The 20,941-nt window shown below is 37.3% G+C and overlaps 1 protein-coding gene across 1 annotated transcript in view; it reads right to left on the bottom strand.

Moving 5' to 3' along the window:
• Positions 1-20,941, bottom strand: part of CSMD3 (CUB and Sushi multiple domains 3) — a 1,712,448-nt gene that overhangs the window by 46,460 nt on the left and 1,645,047 nt on the right. Inside the window, exons 60-61 of the mRNA XM_060195764.1 lie at positions 14,014-14,193; positions 11,703-11,876 (exon numbers count right to left, since the gene is read on the bottom strand). Coding sequence (XP_060051747.1) covers positions 11,703-11,876; positions 14,014-14,193 — 354 coding nt within the window. The remainder of the gene's footprint in view (positions 1-11,702; positions 11,877-14,013; positions 14,194-20,941) is intronic.

Genomic DNA, 20,941 nt, shown 5'->3' with positions numbered 1-20,941 from the left:
AGTTCACCATAATGCCAGATTTTCCTTTCCCCTCTCTCAAGTGCGCTCTACAGTTCATACTTTCTGGCTTGAAAGTTGTTTCTCTTGCCAATAAAACCTTCTTTTATAATTTACTTCTTCTCATTTTTGTTTTTTATTTTGGGGGGGTATTTTTTGTTTATTTATTGATAGAGACAGTCAGAAATCAAGAAAGAAGAAAGTTGGCAAAGAGGGAGAGAGACAGAGACACCTGCAATACTGCTTTGCCACTTGGAAAGCTTTCTCCTTTCAGGAAAAAGCCTGGGGGCTCAAATCTAGTTCCTTGTGCACTGTAACCTGTGCTCAACCAGGTGTGCTACCATCAAGCCCTTCTTTTTTCATTTTTGAATACTAACAAAAGATAAACATTTTTCTAGATAGTTTTAGGCACAAAGACTTATCACCAAACAAACCTAGATTTCTATCTTTGTGGAATTTATGTATTTTCAAAGGGCATTATAAAACAATAAAGTAAATAAATAGAAACAATATGATGTGGAAAAGAGAAAAGCCCTATAAGGAGTAATAATGTAGGTGATGGAAACCTGAGCTGTGTGTATAGAAGTGATACATAAATGGTGGGTGGGCATAGATTTTAAATAAGAGAGCTTCTGTCCCCCACCTAGGGGGAAAGTTCACAAGTGGTGAAACAGGGCTGCAGGTGTCTCTCTCCCTCTCTCTCTATCTCTCCCTCCCTCTCTATCTCCCTCTCCCCTCTCAGTTTCTCTTTGTTTCTATCAAGTAATAAATAAATATTTAAAAAACAAACAAATAAATAAGAGAGCTTTCTCCTGTGGAAAAAAAATGCAGGGATAAAAAAATCATATAGTTCTGCTAATGTCTCAAAGTGAATATTCCAGATACAAGAAACAGCATGGTCACAAAACTACATAGGGCATATCTTACAGATTGGAGGAAGAATAAGGTCAGTGAGGCTGAGGTAAAATGAGCATGAAGTCCACTTGGGAGTGAGATCAGATGATTTCAAAGTTAGTATACTGCTTGGATAAAGGCTTGTCCTTTTGATTTTTTATAGTAAAAATATCTCATATATAGTCAGTTATTCTGACCATTTTTTAAAAATTTCTTTATTGGGGATTAATGGTTTACAGTTGACAGTAAAATACAATAGTTTGTACATGTGTAATATTGCTCTGTTTTTCACTTAACAATTCAAACCCCCCCACACACACATACACACACACTAGGTTCTCCTCTGCCATCATGTTCCAGGACTTGAGCCCTCCTCCTCACACAAGAGACTTTTACTTTGGTGTAATACACCAACTACAGTCCAAGTTTATTCTAGCTATTTTACATTTGTTTGTTTGTTTGTTTTAATGACCTCCAGGGATATGGCTGGGCTCAATGCGGGCACTATAACCCCACCGTTCATGACGGCCTTTTTTTCTATACCCTCCTTTTTTCTCTTTGTCTTTCTATTTTAAGAGGGCAGAGAGAGAAATTGGGAGAAGAGTAGGAGATAAAGAGGTAGAAAGACAGAAACTTACAGAACTGCTTCAATGCTCATGAAATATCTTTTCTACAGGTGGGAAGTGGGGGTATGGGGACCCTTAGCCTTGTGTGCTCAATCATGTGTACCACCACCTGGCCCCTAAATGTACTCAATCTTTAAATATTAAGATTTAGCAACTGAACACACATTGTCCTATAAAATAAACAATAAGCAACAGCCATAAATGCTTCCTTAATATGGTTATAGGTTTTTATGACCATACTAGATATTTTTGAGAGTAAAAATAAATTTCTACCAGTATAGCTTATCTATTCTAAGACAACAGAAATAGACTAGGAAAATGCTAGGTAACAAGAATTTAAGAATACCTTAATAATACAAAACCTAGGGGCTAGGTAGTGATGCACTTAGTTAAGCCCATGTCACAATATGCAAGGTCCTATATTCGAGCCCCTTCAGAGGGAAAGCTTTGTGAATGGTGAAGCAGTGTTGCAGGTGTCTCTCTCTCTCTCTTTCACACTCTATAACCCTCTTCCCTCTCGATTTCTGTCTCTATCCAATAAATAAATAAAGATAATAAAAAAATTTTAAAGTTATTTAAAAATAATAGAAAGCTGTAGTCTTTATTTTCTCTTTAAAGAAAACCATTTAAATTATCTGTATTTATTTATTGGATAGATACAGCCAGAAATCCAGTGGAAGGGGGGAAAAGAGAGGGAGAGAGACAGAAAGACACCTACAGTACTGCTTCACCATTTGTAAAGCTTTCTTTCTGAAGGTAGGGACTGGGTGGGGGCTTGAACCCAGGTCCCTAAGCACTGTAACAGGGGCACTCAACCAGGTGCTGCCCCCCAAGCCTGAAAACCTTAGTCTTCAAATCAACATTCAAAGAAAGTTCTTCTCTGATTCAAGACTCTAAAAGAAGAGAGACACCTGCAAATAGGTGCTGCCCCCCCCCCCACAGCCTGAAAACCTTAGTCTTCAAGTCAACATTCAAAAAAAGTTCTTCTCCGATTCAAGACTCTAAAAGAAACTTAAATTTTCAATTCTCTTTTTTAGGAAAAATTTCCCTCCATTGTAACAGTTAAAAATAAAAATATTCATTACGTAGACACAAAATAAATGATAGAGAAAATTCCAGGGTAAAGTCACAGTTAAAATAAGCATTTATTTATTGTGTTTTCTTTTCTTTCTTTCTTTTTTTCTTTTTTTTTGACTCCAGGGTTATTTCTGGGGCTCAGTGCCTGCACTACAAATCCACTGCTCCTGGAAGCTATTTTTGAAAAATCAAGAGAGGATGGGAAGATGGGGGGCGGGAGGGAAGATACCTTCAGACCTGCTTCACTGCCTGTGAGGCAACACCCTTGCAGGTGGGAAGCCCAGGCTCAAACCGGGATCCTCAGTCCTTGCCCTTTGTGCCATGTGTTTTTAACCTGCTGTGCTATCACCTGACTCTCTGTTTACTGTGTTTTCTTTTAGTCTTCACCATTTATATCTTTGTGGGACTAAAGTTGAACATGGATCTGCTGCATTTTGATGCAGCAGAAAGAAAAATTCTGTCATACCAACTTTTACAAAAAGCTTCATTTCTATTTGAACCTATATGGAGAACTGAGAATATTACTGAAGTTAACCCTCCAAAAAAATAGTCAATTTTTATACAGGTAGAAGTGGGGTAGGGCTGGCAAGCAAGAGTGAAATTTGTGGACAAACATGAAGGAGTCCAAAGAATGCACATCTTCCAATTCTGGACCTCAGCCCCTTAAACTTTCTTGTAGAACAAAGACTATAATGACTTAACTATATTATTTTTGAATGGGTAAGAAATAACAATCTAGGTATTTTGAATCCCTTTGTTTGCAAATTATGATTAGCATATTAATTATTCATTTGCAAAAGAGTTCCACTAAGCAAAGCAACTAGAGTTATCATCAGTCTCTTTCCCTCACTTCAGGTTCATAGCAGAGAGCTTTGTCCTTTTGCCAAGTCTTTCATCATTTAAAATCCTAGAATTTAGGGCAACACAACATCAAACCATAAAGACAGGGTTTTATCCTATTAATTTTTGTGCCTCTACCTCTTTAAATTCAAAGGAAAATTATCTCAGTGAACATTGACAATAGGCATTTCATCTTTTTATCAACTGTTTTTATAGTAAGTTAATTAATAATCAAATTTAGAAGTGCTTCTCCTGCTTGTTTCTATTGAGTCATTCTTCTCAGAATCTTAACCTTGATTCAACAAAGGAGTAGATACGACCACAAGAAAGGTACAACTTCCCCACCCCATCACCCACCCTACTCTCAATCCCTTTATCATTCCATCTGTAGATTTTCAGGTATTAAACCAAATAATCATATGACCTACTACTGTCAGGCTTAGAGGCTTAAGACACAGAGCTTATCTCAAGTCTTTAGCTTTCACTGACAGAAATTTTAAGATGAAAGTACATAATTCTTTGAACAGTGTTACAGAGAAAACACCTTAAAGAAAAATAAAATCATTAAAGTGAACAAATGTAGCTCTCTAAGGGACAAGAGAATTGTTACTGAAGTCTACTTTCTTTGAAGTGGAATCCACACTCTGTCATTTATGAAGAGTGTTGTCTTGGGCCATGATAAAATGTAGCTGAATTCCCTAAGTGGCCAGCAGTTATACCTTGTCCTTACAATTTGATTTCTCTATTTGATCACAAGTGTCAGTACTTATTAAGATATGTCTAAACTTACTTGTCCAAAAGTTGTTATGGAAAGCAACTGGGAAATACTATTCAGCTATTTAAGACTGATTAAATTCACCTTCTTTACCTCATCTTGGATGGAGCTTGAAGAAATCAAGATAAGTGAGATAAGCCAGAAAGAGAAGGATGAATATGGGGTGATCTCACTCAAAAAAGTTGAGGAATAAGAATAGAAAGGGAGACACAAAGTAGAACTTGGATTGGGTTTAGTATATTGCACCAAAGTAAAGGACAGGAGTAGGGTGTGTGTGTGTGGGGTCAGAGAGTGGGATGCACTAATGGTAAGGTATTTTCAGGTCCTGGTGCATGATAGTGGAGGAGAACCTAGGCCAAGAGTGAGCATGATTTGCAGAAAACTGAGATTTTAGGCATGTACCAACAACTGCATTTACTGTAAACCATTAATTTCCTCATAACAAAAAATAATGAATAAAAAAATAAAAAATTATTGACTGAATGTTAAAAAAAAAAGGAAACAATAAGACCATGTGTTGGGTGCAGAGATAGCCCAGTGGTTGACTGCAGACTTGCATATATGAATGAGCTCCAGCATCTAACCCCTGACATTGTATATGCTAGAGTGATGCTTTGAATTTCTCGTTGGTAAATCTTTTTTTTTTTAATTTTTTTTTTAATCTTTATCTGTCGGATAGAGACAGTCAGAAATTGAGAGGGAAGGGGATGATAGAGAGGAAGAGAGAGATAGAGAGACATCTGCAGCACTGCTTCACCACTTGTGAAGCTTGCCCCCCTGCAGGTGGGGACCAGAGGCTCCAACCTGGCCCTTGCACACTGTAACATGTGCGCTCAACCAGGTGCGCCACCACCTGGCCCTAAGAATAAATCTTTTACAAAAATAAATAAAAAGATCTTGTCACTCTTCTGTCCAAGATCTGCCAAAGGCTTCCCATAAAATGAATACAAATTTAAACTTTCCCCCAAGGCTTTCTAAATTACTGCTTCCCTGCAGTATGTGCTAAGCACTCCAAATACCATGCAGCTTCATGACAGGACTATGACTGATGCAGTATCCACTGAGAGGTCTCTTTTCAAAAGCACAAACTTCTCTTCCTAAATTCAAACCAGACACTATAGGAGTAAGAACAAACCGACATACTCTGACCTTCTAAGCCATGCATTTGAATTTTCCTGATAGGCTTACCGTAAGAAAGAAAAAAAAATTCCAATCACTTCTCACTTGAATAGGATTATTCAAAATGATAAGATCTTACCACAGAAAATCTATATGGATGTCACCAAGGAATTTTCATAGCTGCAACTTAGCAGGCTAACCAGCAAAGTCTTTCCAAATTGTACTACTAGCAACTATAATCCTGAGTAACTTTAGAAAAAGGCAAGACACAGGAAGACAGACTAACAATCCATCAACCAAAAATCAGAATTTAAGTCAGTAGTTCTCAACCAGAATACATATCAAAAGTGCCTAATATAATTAGTCAACAACTCAGCTGACAACTAGACTGAGTTAGTCCCTGCATGTGGAAGGCCTGTATTGTCCACACCCTACCCCACCAGCTCACTGCACATGTCTGTATGTGTGTGTATATATGTGCACTGTATGTATGTATGTATGTATCACAAGGTATGAAGAATTGGACCAGAAATATCTCTTGCTGGCATTGATAGACATTATTTTGTAATGAAAAAATAGAAATATTTAACACCCTAATTAATATTTTTTATTTACTTATTATTGGATAGAAACAGAAAGGAATTGAGAGGAGAGGAAGATAGAGAGGAAGAGAGACAGAGAGAGACACCTGTAGCCCTGCTTCATTACTTGTGAAGTTCCCCCTGCAGGTGGGGCTCAGGGGCTTAAACCCAGGTCCTTGCTCTTTGTGTACTGTAACATGAAGTCAACCAGGTGCAGGTGCACTACCACCTGGTTCCTCCTAATTACTATTGAAATTGAATGACATTAAACTATTGTTTGATAGATTTCTCTAAAATAAAGTTTTGATGGTCAAAAAAAAAGTTTCTGGGAGAAAGTTAATCCTATTATATTTGGGCTATTATTATAATTCCAATGCATTTGTAAACAAATTACTATTATTTGCATTTGGATAAAATCCAAATAATAAAAGTTTATACCAAGATATCTTGACTTGGATCATTCTAGTATTATGAAAGTTTTCCATAATCTCTCTCTCTCTCTTTTTTTTTTTTTTGCCTCCAGGGTTGTCACTGGGACTCCGTGTCAGCACTAAGAATCCACTGCTCCTGGTAGCCATTTTTTTCAATTTTATTGGATAGGACAGAGAGAAATTGAGAGGTGAGGTACAGATAGAGAGGGAGAAAGAAAGACACCTGCAGACCTGGTTTACCACTTGTGAAGCTTGCTCCTTGAGGTGAAGAGCTGGGGCTCAAACCCAGATTATTGTGGACATCCTAGTGCTTGGTACGATATGTGTTTAACTGGGTGTGCCACCGCCTGGCCCCCTAAAATTTCATCTTTATAAAAGCCCATTTTTTTCCCCTGAAGTGGTTATAGAACAAGACATTGATTTTCTAAAATCACCTTTGTTCTAATTCAGAATTTTAAGCACTAATTTGTGACATCAAAATTCTAATTAATCATTTTTTACCTAGAAGGAACTTCTTGGAATGCTGTATAAATTGCAATCTCACAGATAATAGTAAAGTATTATTTGTCTCTTGATGCACAATATAGCTGGTAAAGGTGCTCGAAACAGACTGCCCTCAGATTCTCAGAGTGGATCACTTTAATATTCACCACTCTAGCATGTAAATTATATTGAGTTGAGAAAAATGAAAGCCCTGGAGGCTAAGTAGTAGTACTATCCCCCCCCCCCTAATTCTTATGTTCCTCCCTTATTAGAAGAAGCCATTATGATTCCATAATGAAATAAGGAAATGGCCATGGCTTCTTTAATAATCTAGAAAAAATATGGCCAGGCTGAAGGGGTTTAATTATATATAAACATTTCCTCTCTTACTATGAAATACAACTTTTCTGTCAGTGATAAAGTCTTCCCTTCTTTGTCAAGTGAAGTCCTCTTTCATTCTCCTCCAGTCCAGGATTCCCTTATCATATTCCTTAGTTCAGGACTCAAAACCTTCTCTCCCTGATCAAATTCAGGACCTGCACAATCATTAGAGTTCTGTGCACACATTAAGCTGAGATTTTATCTCAGTGTGCCTATTTCATTCTGTTTTTATTACCCAGTCAGCCTGATAAGATCCCAGAGGGATGTGAGATTTTTTTTTCTCTGAATCTGATATTAAAAAGAAAATTCCTTATCCCTCCCTTCCGGCTCCTTAGATATACAAATATCCTTCCTTGGAAAATAAGACTTACCCATTTGCTGTGCCACTATCATATGTCATCACCACTTACCCCCATTCCTCAAGAGTCCCCTGGGTAGGATTAGAGCAAACATTAAAAAGATGACCATTTTTTGTTAGGTATCATTGTTAGGTATCATTTGTTAGGTTTCCCCATAAGTCTAAGACTTGATTGGGGATATCAAATGTTTTCATTTTCTAATTATTTTTTTTCCTTACTTTTTTTTTTTTCCATGTAAATACTGCTCAGCTCTATAAATTGGTGCCTGGGATTTTATCCTCTGGCATGAACATCATTTGCATAACTATTACATTATCTCTCAACCCCCACTGTTAACACTTAAGGCTATTTCCTAAATCTCTGCCAGAGATGATGAGGCTATCCTCTTCACCAAAAGTTTGCTCAAAAGACTCTACTTTTGCCATCAGAAATTCTGGAAACTGATACTGAGCTGAGAGTAACTGGCCAACACCTGGAAATCTACATTTTCCTCCTTGTCCTCTTAAAAATATCCTGTGCCCTCCCTTCCTTTGAGTAGCAATTAAGGAAATTCTGTTCTGTTGACCCTTCCCTACATCACCACTTGAGAAGCATCCTCCCCCACTCCTATCACCCACCCCGCAGGTGGGTTGCCTAGGGCTTGGACTCAGATCCTTGTGCCTTGTGTGGGTCCTTGTGCTTGTTGCTATGTGTGCTTAACTGTGTATGCTACTGCCTGGACCCAAATTACTTGCTTTTCTATGGGCAAGTGAGTAACGCTGGTCATTGTAGCAGTAACTTTGGTTAGCAATACAAAGCAAATATATTATGAATGAAATGATGGCTCCTCATGATTCTATATTATATATAGTTTATACTAAAATATGTGGCTCAATAGAATATCTCTTATAAAATCCATATATGTCTTCAAATTACACGATAATTAAGCAGAAACTCAACCCAACACTCAATTTAAGAATTTGAACATTTTAGTATTATTGGAGGTCCCCCTGGCTAGGAATAGGGATAGAGTTAAGTTTGGGGGAAAACAAGCTTGAAAGTTCCTCACACATAGGAATTTTTATTATTTAATTAGCTTACTTATTTATTTGCTTGTTTATCAAACATTGCTCAGCTCTGAATTATAGTAATGCCAGGGATTAAAGGTTGGACCCAAGAGTCCCAGGTATCCATATCTTTTTGCATAAACATAAAACAAAATTAGAAGAATTCTCACTTCTCTCCAGTCTGCAAGTCTGGAAACTGTAGACTTCAATACCCAGAAATAATAAGAAACCATCTGTAAAGGGGCATGGAATGTATTTGCCCTAGAACTTATACTTAAAACCTGAAAAGCTCTAAAAGGGGATGAAAAAGACACAGATGTGAGAGTGAGATGGATTTGGGACTATGTTACCCCTAGTCTCTAAATTGTGTAAAGCCTATTTTCCATTTTTATCAAGGCATTTTTTTTTCATCAATGAAATGAAATTATGGATTATGTGAACTGCAGACAGAGGAATCAGAAATGTTGATTTTTTCCCCCCTGTATTTCCTAACTGTGGCAGCCCTTTTCTAAGGCCCAGGGTAAAAGGCTTAGTCTCATTCTACATTCTAGATTTCTCATTTCTGTGTATTTTTCTTGATGACTTTATGATAGTCTCATTCATCCTTTAAACCATTATCTGCTAAAACAATACTGATGCTAATATGTATGCATATGCCACTTTACATATATGTACCCAAACGTATGCAAATTATGTAAGCAGAAATATGATTTGTGGGTCCTATATGTTATATATCTTTATCTTTACTATGTAATGACAGCTAGTATTTTTTCCCCTTAATCATTATGCTCATTACATTATCTACTGCGAGTGTAGAAAAATTTGCATGATTCCACATTTTCAGCAAAACTTGATATTGTCTCACATTTCTGTTTCAGTCCTAAGATTAGGAAATAGCTGTTTATATATCCTTTGCCCACTTTTATTCGTTTGTCTTTTTTTGCTTCAAGAAATCTTTAAGTATTCTATATAACATTGCTATGTTTTAAGCATATTGCTCATATTATCCAAGTTTGCAGATGGGCTGTTAGTAATGAGAAGTTTTGAATTTTAATGTAGCTGATTTTCTCTTATGCCCAGGTTTGCCATTTTGCATACTTCCTTAAGAAATCTTTTCATATACTGTCTATTTAGATTGGGTTATCTTTAGAATTTTAAATACCTCTTTCATTAATTTGGCACTGATTTTAACTGGTGAGCTAGAGAGCCTATTTATTGAAAATTTCCATCCTAATCAAATAATTCAATTAATTGAAATATTCTATCATTTATCCAAGGGTTTGTCCTATAATACAGTAAATATAAATGCATATTTTTGTGTTCTCTATTCTGCAACAGTAGTTTATTTTCACCTCCTCTACCACTTTCATACTGTCTTAATTACTGTAACATCCTGAGTTTTGATAATTGCTAAAGACTATATTGCACACTAGAGATAGAGCGAATGCACAAAACTAAAATCTGGTCTCAATGCTTATAAATATGTGTTGAGGATATCATCCCAAACAAGATAAGTAAAATACATGGTGTATTTTAAGGTTAAAAAATGCATAAAATAAAACCATTAAGGAGAATATATAAAGTCTGGAAGGACATCACAACATGTCACATGTAAAATGTTAAATGAAGTGATCAAAGAAGGTAATATTAAGAGAAGGGGGTTTAAATAAAGAACCAAATGAAGGAGATGACAATTCTGAGTGTTTCAGGGAAAGAAAGGAATCCTATGTGCCTAGAGTCAAGTAGATGAGAGGAAGTGTAGCAGAAAATGATAAAATCAGAAGAAAATGAGAAAAAAAGTCCTATGAGATGGAAGGTAATTTACTTTCTCTAACTATGATGAGAGGACACTGGAGAGTTCAGAATAGTGTAGTCAGTTCTGTTTAACTTCAAAGTTAGTGTTCTTCTTAACCAAACTGGGAAAGAAAGGAAGACTAAGAACAGTATGATAGCAAAATAGATACCTCATACTTTTCAGTAATGTGTGTCAACCAGAAATCTGACTTTTCTTTTGTTTTCATCTCTTCTAAATTATTCCTGAAGTGAAACTTGTTGGCTCATGTGGTGTGTAGTGACCTCTGTTTTAAAAACCAATCTCTTATCTTTAGGCTTATCCTATAATTTTAGATTTATGATCACAACCATTATCAGAACAAATACCAATAGAATAACTTCATTTGAATGAAAATGTAAGCATGATACAGACTTATAATGGAAAGAGATTTATGGGTAAATTAGAACATTTATATTTGACAAAATGGACATAAAAGAACATTTTTTTTAAATCAGGAAAACTTTAAAAAAATTATTCTGGATAAAGGCAGAGAAAAATTGTGAGGAAAGGGGAAGGGAAAGAGAGAGGGAGAGGGAGAGGCAGAGGCAGAGGCAGAGGCAGAGGCAGAGGCAGAGGGAAAGGCAGAGGCAGAGGCAGAGGCAGAGGGAGAGGGAGAGGCAGAGGCAGAGGCAGAGGCAGAGGCAGAGGGAGAGGGAGAGGGAGAGGGAGAGGCAGAGGCAGAGGCAGAGGCAGAGGCAGAGGGAGAGGGAGAGGCAGAGGCAGAGGCAGAGGCAGAGGCAGAGGCAGAGGCAGAGGCAGAGGCAGAGGCAGAGGCAGAGGCAGAGGCAGAGGCAGAGGCAGAGGCAGAGGCAGAGGCAGAGGCAGAGGCAGAGGCAGAGGGAAAGAGAGGAGACGCAAATGCAGCACTGCTTCATCACTCATGAAGCTCGCCTCCTACAGGTGGGAACTAAGGGCCTGAACCTGGTTCCTGTGCCTTGTAATAAGTGCACTCAACCAGAATTGCCACCACCTAGCCCCTCCCTGAGAAATAACTTTGAAAACCACAAAAAGTCTGCAACACTTCAGAGTGAAAGTAGCAGGAACAAAACAACTGGATTACATGACATATTCACTCCATTGGTAAACTTGAATCTTTCATTAAATATTAATTACACATGCTATGGAATTTAGTAGTATATTTTTTTTTCTGGGAACATTTGAAAGCTTAAAATATTCAGTAAAGTAGCTTTAACATCAGTGAAAATGGAAAATATATACATATATATACATATATGAGTAAATATAGAAATGAAACTTACGTAAGCACTGTGGAACTTCACCACTCCAGGTACCATTCCCTACACAGGTCAAAACTGCAGGAAACGATAGTTCATAGCCTGGAGAACAGATGTAGCTAATGCTGAAGCCCCAGTCAAAATTTGTTCCTTCCAACCTTCCATTAGAAATCTGGGGAGGAGTTGAGCAGGTAACAGCTGCAATTACATTAAAAGTGATTAGACGCAGCTGTGGAAATATCCTGGGTGTAAAAAGAACAATGTCATTAGGAAAAGTAGTTGTGCTAATTTAACCTTTTGGAGGACAATATGGTGTGACATGTCTTATTCTCCTGGTAGTAGTCCTGAAACATCCCTGGAATTAATTCCTTTAGGATGTAGCTATTTCTTGGCAACATAATGGTAACTGATTTTCAGGGATTCTCTTACTAAATAGCAAGCTGCTTGACATCTAAGGAAAGGCAAGTAGAGGGTGACCTTCTATCCAGTATACTGTAAGTGGTAAATTATTGGTTTTATATAAAACTATTTTCTAATGACCTTTAGACAGACAGGAGTTTGTTGTTGTTGTTGTATATAGTGTAGCCTTGTAGCAAGGAAAGTGGGAGTAATTCTGTGATATTTTTGAAAACACTGATCATGTGTCTCATTAAAATGTCCAAGTTATGACATTAACCATCAGGGATTACATGCTAAAGATTATTGTGGGTTTTTACAATAGCATTATCTGCTGGGAAATTGTGCCGATGCAGTCACATCTGCCATGTTGTCCCCTCAGGCTACTGCTAGTTCCCATGAGAGTTGGGACATTCTCGGAGTGCCTATTCAGCCATGTTGTGCCCTCAGGGCATTGTCTATATCCCTGTGATATTTGGAGTGCTTTGGTTAATCCTCCCCCCTCCCATTCTCGCGAAAGCTACTCCTATAAAAGCCCTTCTTCTTCCACACCTCGCTCTCTTGCCAGTGCTTCACTCCGGTGTTCAGACGCAGGAAAGGTTACTGCATGAGGCGGCCATTTTCGCTACCTCCACATGGCCCAACCTGCCTCTCTAGCACCCAACTCTGAGGTGCCAGCACAAATAAAGATTTGTGTTTCCTCTTCGCTCCGGACTCCCTCTCTCTCTTCTCAGCAGCCCGCGCACAACAACAATTATCAAACTTTTAAACATTGGTTTTTAAACATTATTTAAGTTATTCTCTGGGAAAGATGACTTGACTAGCATAACAGTGAAATGGAAAGGATACTAACTTCAAAATCTAAAAATGAGGAATAATTGCATTTTTTTGACTAGTGATATGTCTATCATTTCTGGAGTTATGTAATCTTTTACTATTATCAATTGGCAATGCATGAAATATAGGATATGAAATATCTGTTCAAATATACTAACTCTATCTAATGATCTGAATCAGAAACTGTATAATGAGAAAGATATACACTGGTATCATTCTTTTCTATCACAGAAATATTGAACACTAAATTCAAACATATTTAGAAAAAGAAAAATGAATTAGAAATCACTATCAATCATTAAAAATAAAAATCATTATGAAGCTATATGAATTATTTGACTGCATTTACATTATGCCACCAGTAAAAAATATATGTGAAGATATTTCCAGTGGAAAAACAATGTTGGATAGGACAGAGAGAAATGGAGAGAGGAGGGGAAGACAGAGAGCGGGAAAGAAAGATAGACACTTGCAGACCTGCTTCACCACCTGTGAAGCAACTTGACTCCCCTGTAGGTGGAGAGCTGGGGGCTTGAACTGGGATCCTTCTGAAGGTCCTTGCGATTTGTGCCATAGTGCACTTAACCCACTGTGCTGCTACCCTGTGACCCCCAATTGCATTCTTTAAAGAGACAAGACATCCTTTACTTAGAAGAAAGGAAAACAGTTTTATAATTCAGGCTGACTATACTTAAACTATAGAAAGTTGCTTTCCCTTTTACTTAACTTTTTATCCAAGTGCCTCAACAAATTAAACATACACATCATTAAGTTTGTATTATTTTAAGTTCACCAATATATAAATACAATGATGGTGATTATATATAGAAGTATACAAAACTTTTTAAATTTGGCTGCCTAGAAAGTCATTGTCAACATAGTAAGGTAATTGTTTTATGAAGTAAAAATTAAATATATAATATAAATATATAAATATAAATATGCGTATTGTCTCCATGGATAAAATAAAACTTCTACTACAATTACTTCTTAGTATCAAGGGAAAAATGCAATGGAATACAAAATATTACTTAGGCTTGCATATTAAATAACATTGAAATGTGGTGGTTGTCATATATAAAGACTGAAGAAACAATTATACCTCTGCAAGTTGGCATCACTCCATTCCAGGTCCCATTAGTTGTACATGTTCTGCTTCTGGAACCATTCAATTCCATTGTGTAGCCTGGCTGGCACATGTAAGAAACATTTTGTCCAACCACATAATCATCTCCATATCTCAGTCCATTGGCTGGTATACCTGGGTCTCCACAACTGATTACTAGCAGTGTTGGATAAAAAGAGCAGATGGTTAATGCGGTGTATATTTAATGGAGAAGAATAGTAGGTATATGGCTTGCTTAAAATATAATCAGAGAAAATTAGTTATCATGTTAATTTTTAATCATAGAACAAAAAATCACAAGCTGAGAAATTTCTGATTATGACTATATATATTGCAGATATTATAACTATGCTTCACTGATTGCCATTTAGTCTCTGAGAAGGTTAAGTTATGTTGGAAGGGACTCTGATATTTAATTTCATCTGTATTATATAATCACACAGAAATAATCCTATTCAGTCAAGGTTTCTTTCTTCTTTTAGTTTAATTTATTTATATATAAAATGGAAACACTGATAAGACCACAGGATAAGAGGGATACAACTCCCATCACAAGAACTCTGTATCCCATCCTCTCGCCTGATAGCTTTCCTATTCTTTAACCCTCTGGAAGTATGGACTCAGGATCATTATAACATGGATATTGACAGGTTGATCCTACTCCCAGCCTGTCTCTCTCTTTCCCTAGAGGGGCAGGTCTCTAAGGATGTGAAATTAGGGCAAAATATATATTTAAAGCAAAAGTGCACAATAGTTTACAGTCAAGGTTTCTAACATAATACTTAAAGTTTGAATTCTAACCATGGAAATCTCTAATTTTGGCTGACTAGATTGAAAACACATTTTTGTGCAGTGTCATTGTAGTAGACGTGACAATAGTTTTAAATAACAACAATGCCAGATGCAAAAAGAATGTTTACATTGCATTAGTATAAGAATGAATAAACATAAAAAAACGTGAGTGTGTCAAATAAAGGCAAAAACGCACAATTTGTGGGCTTGGTATAATGTGAAAATGTTAACAGTTCAAGGAATCAATTTCCGGATTCATCAACTCATCAGAAACCCAAGTGAAAAAAAATGATCTCTAAGAAATTACAGCGTATGTTCTGAATAACATTTGCTTCCTGAATGTGGAAAGGAGGAGGCTTAGTGAGAGAACTCCATCAAGTGTTTGCTAAAAATGCCTTGTAAATCTAGGGTCTCACTCACCTGTCCTATCACTCTGATACTTACTCAGTACACTCAGTCCAATATTGATTGATTTAAAATGTTTATTTAAGAAAGAAAATAAATGGGAGCAAAAGACAACCAGAACATTACACTAGCATATACACTGCTAAAGGGTCAAATTTTACCCCTTGTATATGCAATTTTTGCGCTCTGCCATCTTCACGACTTGCAACATCATCATCATGACTGCAAAAAATAAATAAATAATTTTGTACTGTGGTTCACATAAAAGCCACAAAAGCATTTGCTTTTTTGATACACATGCTTTAAGCATGATTTAGGTAATGAATGTGTAAATGCTTTTTGGAAGGTAAAAGAAAAAGGTAAGCATAGCGAGTTGGGCGATAGTGCACAGGGTTAAGTGCATTTGGCGCAAAGCTCAAGGAGGGGCCTAAGGATCCCAATTCAAGCCCCTGGCTCCCGACCTGCAGGGGAGTCGCTTCATAAGCCATGAAGCAGGTCTGCGGGTGTCTATCTTTCTCTCCCCCTCTCTGTCTTCTCCTCTATCCATTTCTCTCTGTCCTATACAACAAGAACAACAACAATAATAACCACAAAAATGAAAAAAAAAAAGGGGGGGACAACGAAAGGGAATAAATAAATATTAAAAAAAAAACTTTCGAAAAAGAAAAAGGTAAACATAGATTGCATTTTCTTTCTTTCTGGAGATAAAAAAAAACATGGCAAATTTGTCTTTTAGGGTCTGCTTCTGCTTTTCAATAGTAAGAGAGATAAACTGAGAGAGAGGGAAAAAAAGAGGTCAAAGCACACCCGGATCATATGCACTACCAGATCAAAGCTGGTATGCCAGCTACAGAGCTAAATCTCTGGTCACTCTTTATTTTTGCTAAAGACTTTCATTCGTGAAATAGCAATTTTACCAGGTACATCTAGATTTTAATCTCTCATTTATTACTATTTCCCCCAGTATGTTGGAATTGTTAAATCTAAATTCTAAAATACCTTAGTAGAAGTCAATTTACTTATTATTATATTTTTATTAACTTGCCATTAAAATTATGGATGACCAGATTGCTTTCATATTCTAATCTGTTGAGCCTAGAACTTTTTTTTCTTCCCTCTCCCAAGCCTAGGAATTTTTAATGACATGAATAATAATGGATCTTAAACCAAAAAAAAACAATATGCAAAGCACCTTATGTTATAATTGTATTGTTGCAGTCCTGGGGACAATTTGTCAAACTCACACTCATGAAGTATGATTATGACTCCTAATAAATAATTCTTATATACAAGAATTTTTTCTTTCTACTTGATTTTTTTAAATATTCAACTAAATATGATAAAAATTAAAACTCCATTTATTTACCAAGACTATTTTTTATTGTTTCAATATTTATAATAAGAGTAAGTCTTCAACATAATGTTTTACTTGACAAATTACACAAGGTAATATTTTATACTTAACCTAGATTCCTGGTTAATTGGAATATTAAAGAGAACAACTATAACTTTTTATTTTATGTACAGCTCTTAACAGTTTGAGCTAGAATATCGGCAAACAAACAAGCAAACCAGCAAGGCCAACTGTAAGACATAAGAGCTTCTATATAGGTATCAAAAGAGACGAGGTAGAGGGGAGTCAGGCGGTAGCACAGAGGGTTAAGCGCATGTGGCGTGAATCACAAGGACTGGTGTAGGGATCCCAGTTTGAGCCCCCGGCTTCCCACCTGCAGAGGGGTCGCTCAGAAGCAGTGAAGCAGGTCTGCAGGTGTCTATCTTTCTCTCTCCCTCTCTGTCTTCCCCTCCTCTCTCCATTTCTCTCTGTCCTATCTAACAACAACAATAATAACTACAACAACAATAAAAAACTAGGGCAATAAAAGGGAATATATATATGTGTGTGTGTGTGTATATATATATATACACATTCTATCTATATCTATATAGGTAGATAGATATAGATATAGATATATAGAGAGAGTAGACGCTCTTCTACAGATGTGCTAAAAAAGAGCTCCACATATTCTGGAGGTATCATGAATAAAATGCTTGACAGCAACAGCTTCACAAAGATGTATTTGATGATGCCCTAATGAACCAAAGACAAGTCAGGCAGTGGTTTCCAATAGCAACAGTTTTTGTAAACAGCACCTGCTCCACAAGTCAATTCATTCATCATGGTGTTTTCAGTAATCAAAAGAGGTTTTCTGTCATTTCAGGTAGAATCTAAGAACAGTGACTCTTAAGGACTTTAACCTACCATCCAGAGACATCAGGGCATTACAATGGGCTGCTGTGATTTGTTGCCAAAAAATAAAATCAGGTCACCAAAATTCTTAAGTGTCACCCCATTAGTGGACCAAATGATAACCTGCATCTTGTATGATACAGAATACTAATAATTTTGGAACCAGTGTCCTGGCAGGTGAAAATCAAAAATCAAAATCTCAAATGGTCATGTATGTGAAAATCAATCTCTACTCCACTGAGGATTCCCTGTCTGGTACAGATTATATCATTTTCTCAAGCACTAGGTACCAGAGATGACTCTGATTGTGAGACATCAAAAGGAACAAAGTTTTGTTTTGTTTTCAAATCTTCTTGTTTCCTGAAATTTTTGTGCTAATAAAGACAAAAAATTCCAAAGCACAGGTTTTTGTTTTCTGTTCTTTTTTTTTTTTTTTGTCAGCATGAACATCACAGCAAGTATTGTCTCTATTTTGTCTTTTAATAAGGATAGCTTTGTTTAGTTTGGTGGGTGCTTCTTATAACTCATCTCCCAAAGTGTGTATGCTGGAACAGATGACTTTGATCATATTATATTATATAATCTTTTACTTAGTCATGAGAAAACTACTTTATTTTTTAAAAATTTTAATTATCTTTATTGGATAGAGACAGCCAGAAATTGAGAGGGGAAGGAGAGAGAGGGTAAGAGACAGAGAGACACCTGCAGCACTGCTTTACCACTTGTGAAGCTTTTTTCCTATATTGGGGACTGGGGGCTCAAACCTGGGTCCTTGTGTATTGTAACATGTGCACTCAACCAGATGCATCACCACCTGGCCCCGAAAACTACTTTACTTTAAGGAAATTTCACACTCTAGAAGTAGTAGTTGGTTTAAGAGGACAAATATAAAGTTACAGAATGGAATACTATACAGCTATCAAGAACAATGAACCCACCTTCTCTGACCCATCTTGGACAGAGCTAGAAGGAATTATGTTAAGTGAACTAAGTCAGAAAGATAAAGATGAGTATGGGATGATCCCACTCATCAACAGAAGCTGACTAAGAAGATCTGAAAGGGAAACTAAAAGCAGGACCTGATCAAATTGTAAGTAGGGCACCAAAGTAAAAACCCAGTGGTGAGGGGTAGGCATGTAGCTTCCTGGGCCAGTGGGGGGTGGGAGTGGGTGGGAGGGATGGGTCATAGTCCTTTGGTGGTGGGAATGGTGTTTATGTACACTCCTAGCAAAATGTAGACATATAAATCAGTAGCTAATTAATATGAGAGGGGGAAATCAATTGTATGTCTCAAAGTTTCTCAAAAGACAAACTGAATCTTTTTAATATATAGGCTATGTATTTGATATGCGGACTCTCTCAAAAGCCTAGACCAAGTAGATTAGAAGCTTCCAATAGCACAGCTATATACAAGATACTGGGTACTGTCCAGCAAACCATAACAAAGGGACTTTTCAAAGTTAACCCAATTAACAAATAATGTGATGATAATATTAACTATTGATTGTCTTTTTGAACCCTAAGACAGCAGGAACCTCACATCTTCACTATAGAGCCCCTACTTCCCCCAGTCCTGGAACCCTTGGATAGGGCCCACTTTCCCGTATGCATCTCCCAATCCAAACCAAATAACATTGCATCTGCTGATCACAACCTAACCAAAGCAATGATTGCTACCTCAACATGCTTTACCTCAGAATGTATCCAGAGACTTCACGTGTGGAATGACAACCCTTCAGCTTCATTACTCGGGTGAGACCTTTCCTTTTATAGTACACTCTAATTTCATCTCAGGTAGTTCACTTTCTAACAAAGTCCCATAACCTAGATATACACCAGTTTCTGTGAGAGAGAGCTTATGTGCACACGTATCCATAAACTATAAAATATATACCTGAAAGCAGGACTACACTAGAGTTTGCAGTGAGTACCTCCCTAACACTTCCTCTCCACTATTCCAAGCCTGGGATCCATGATTGCTCAACAAATTGTTTGGCTTCATATGTTAACTCTCTTTTCAATCACCAGGTTCCAGATGCCACCAGGATGCTGGCTAGGCTTCCCTGGATTGAAGACCCCACCAATGTGTCCTGGAGCTCAGCTTCCCCAGAGTCACACCCTACTAGGGAAAGAGAGAGGCAGACTGGGGGTATGGACCGACCAGTCAACGCCCTTGTTCAGCGGGGAAGCAATTACAGAAGCCAGACCTTCTACCTTCTGCAACCCTCAACGACCCTGGGTCCATGCTCCCAGAGGGATAGAGAATGGGAAAGCTACCATGGGAGGGGGTGGGTTATGGGGATTGGGTGTTGGGAATTGTGTGGAGTTGTACCCCTCCTACCTTATGCTTTTGTTCACTAATCCTTTCTTAAATAAAAAATTTTAAAAAAAAATAATAAAAAAAATTAAAAAAAGAATAAGTTGAGTTATTTTTTGAGAGATATACTTCCAGAGAATGACTTAATAACAGGACATTTATTATTTCATCTATGATCAAGAAATTGTTAAAAGAAATATTGATTGACATCATTTAATATGAAATAGAAAGAAAGACAGAAAGAAAGAAAGAAAGGAAGAAAGAAAGAAAGAAAGAAAGAAAAAGAAAAAGACAGAAAGAAAAAAAGCAGGAAAGATCATGGATGAGATTGAGATTAAATGAGAGCTGGGGTGGGGTCGGATGGTTATCTTAGCATGTCAGAACACTGACTTACATACCTGAGACATCAATAGCTATAGATTCAATCTTCAGCACTACCTTATATAATAGGAAAGCAGTGGTCTGCTCAGTCTCTTTGCTTTTTCACTTATGATCAATACATTTTTTTTAAATTTATTTATTTATTTATTTATTCCTTTTGTTGCCCTTGTTGTTTTGTTGTTGTAGTTATTATTGATGTCATCGTTGTTGGATAGGACAGAGAGAAATGGAGAGAGGAGGGGAAGACAGAGAGGGGGAGAGAAAGATAGACACCTGCAGACCTGCTTCACCGCCTGTGAAGGGACTCCCCTGCAGGTGGGGAGCCAGGGGCTCGAACCGGGATCCTTATGCCAGTCCTTGTGCTTAGCGCCACCTGCGCTTAACCCGCTGCGCTACCGCCCGACTCCCCTATGATCAATACATTTTTAAAGAGAGATAAATCAGCCTACTTGTGATTACTGGAGGTGGGAGGGGATGAGGGCAGCAGGATCACTACAGAAGGCAGACAGAAAGACGAACACTTCCAGACTGGTAGAATTGCTCACCATTACTGGAAACGTCAAAAATACTGAGCTAGGCACTAAGGAGATGGCATAACTGGTGGGGCTGACATATCATCTCGTATGGAAATTCAAGTTATATAGCTCCAGGTCCCCTCATGAGCACTGGAGCAGTGTTGCAGGTGTCTCTCTTCATTTTGTCTCTCCCCCAACTTTTCCCTCTGTGTGTCTCTCTATAAGTAAAAGAGAACAGAATGGCTA

This window comes from Erinaceus europaeus, chromosome 1 (assembly GCF_950295315.1).
Source record: "Erinaceus europaeus chromosome 1, mEriEur2.1, whole genome shotgun sequence".
Taxonomy (NCBI): Eukaryota; Metazoa; Chordata; class Mammalia; order Eulipotyphla; family Erinaceidae; genus Erinaceus; species Erinaceus europaeus.
This window is presented reverse-complemented; position numbering and strand designations above follow the sequence as displayed.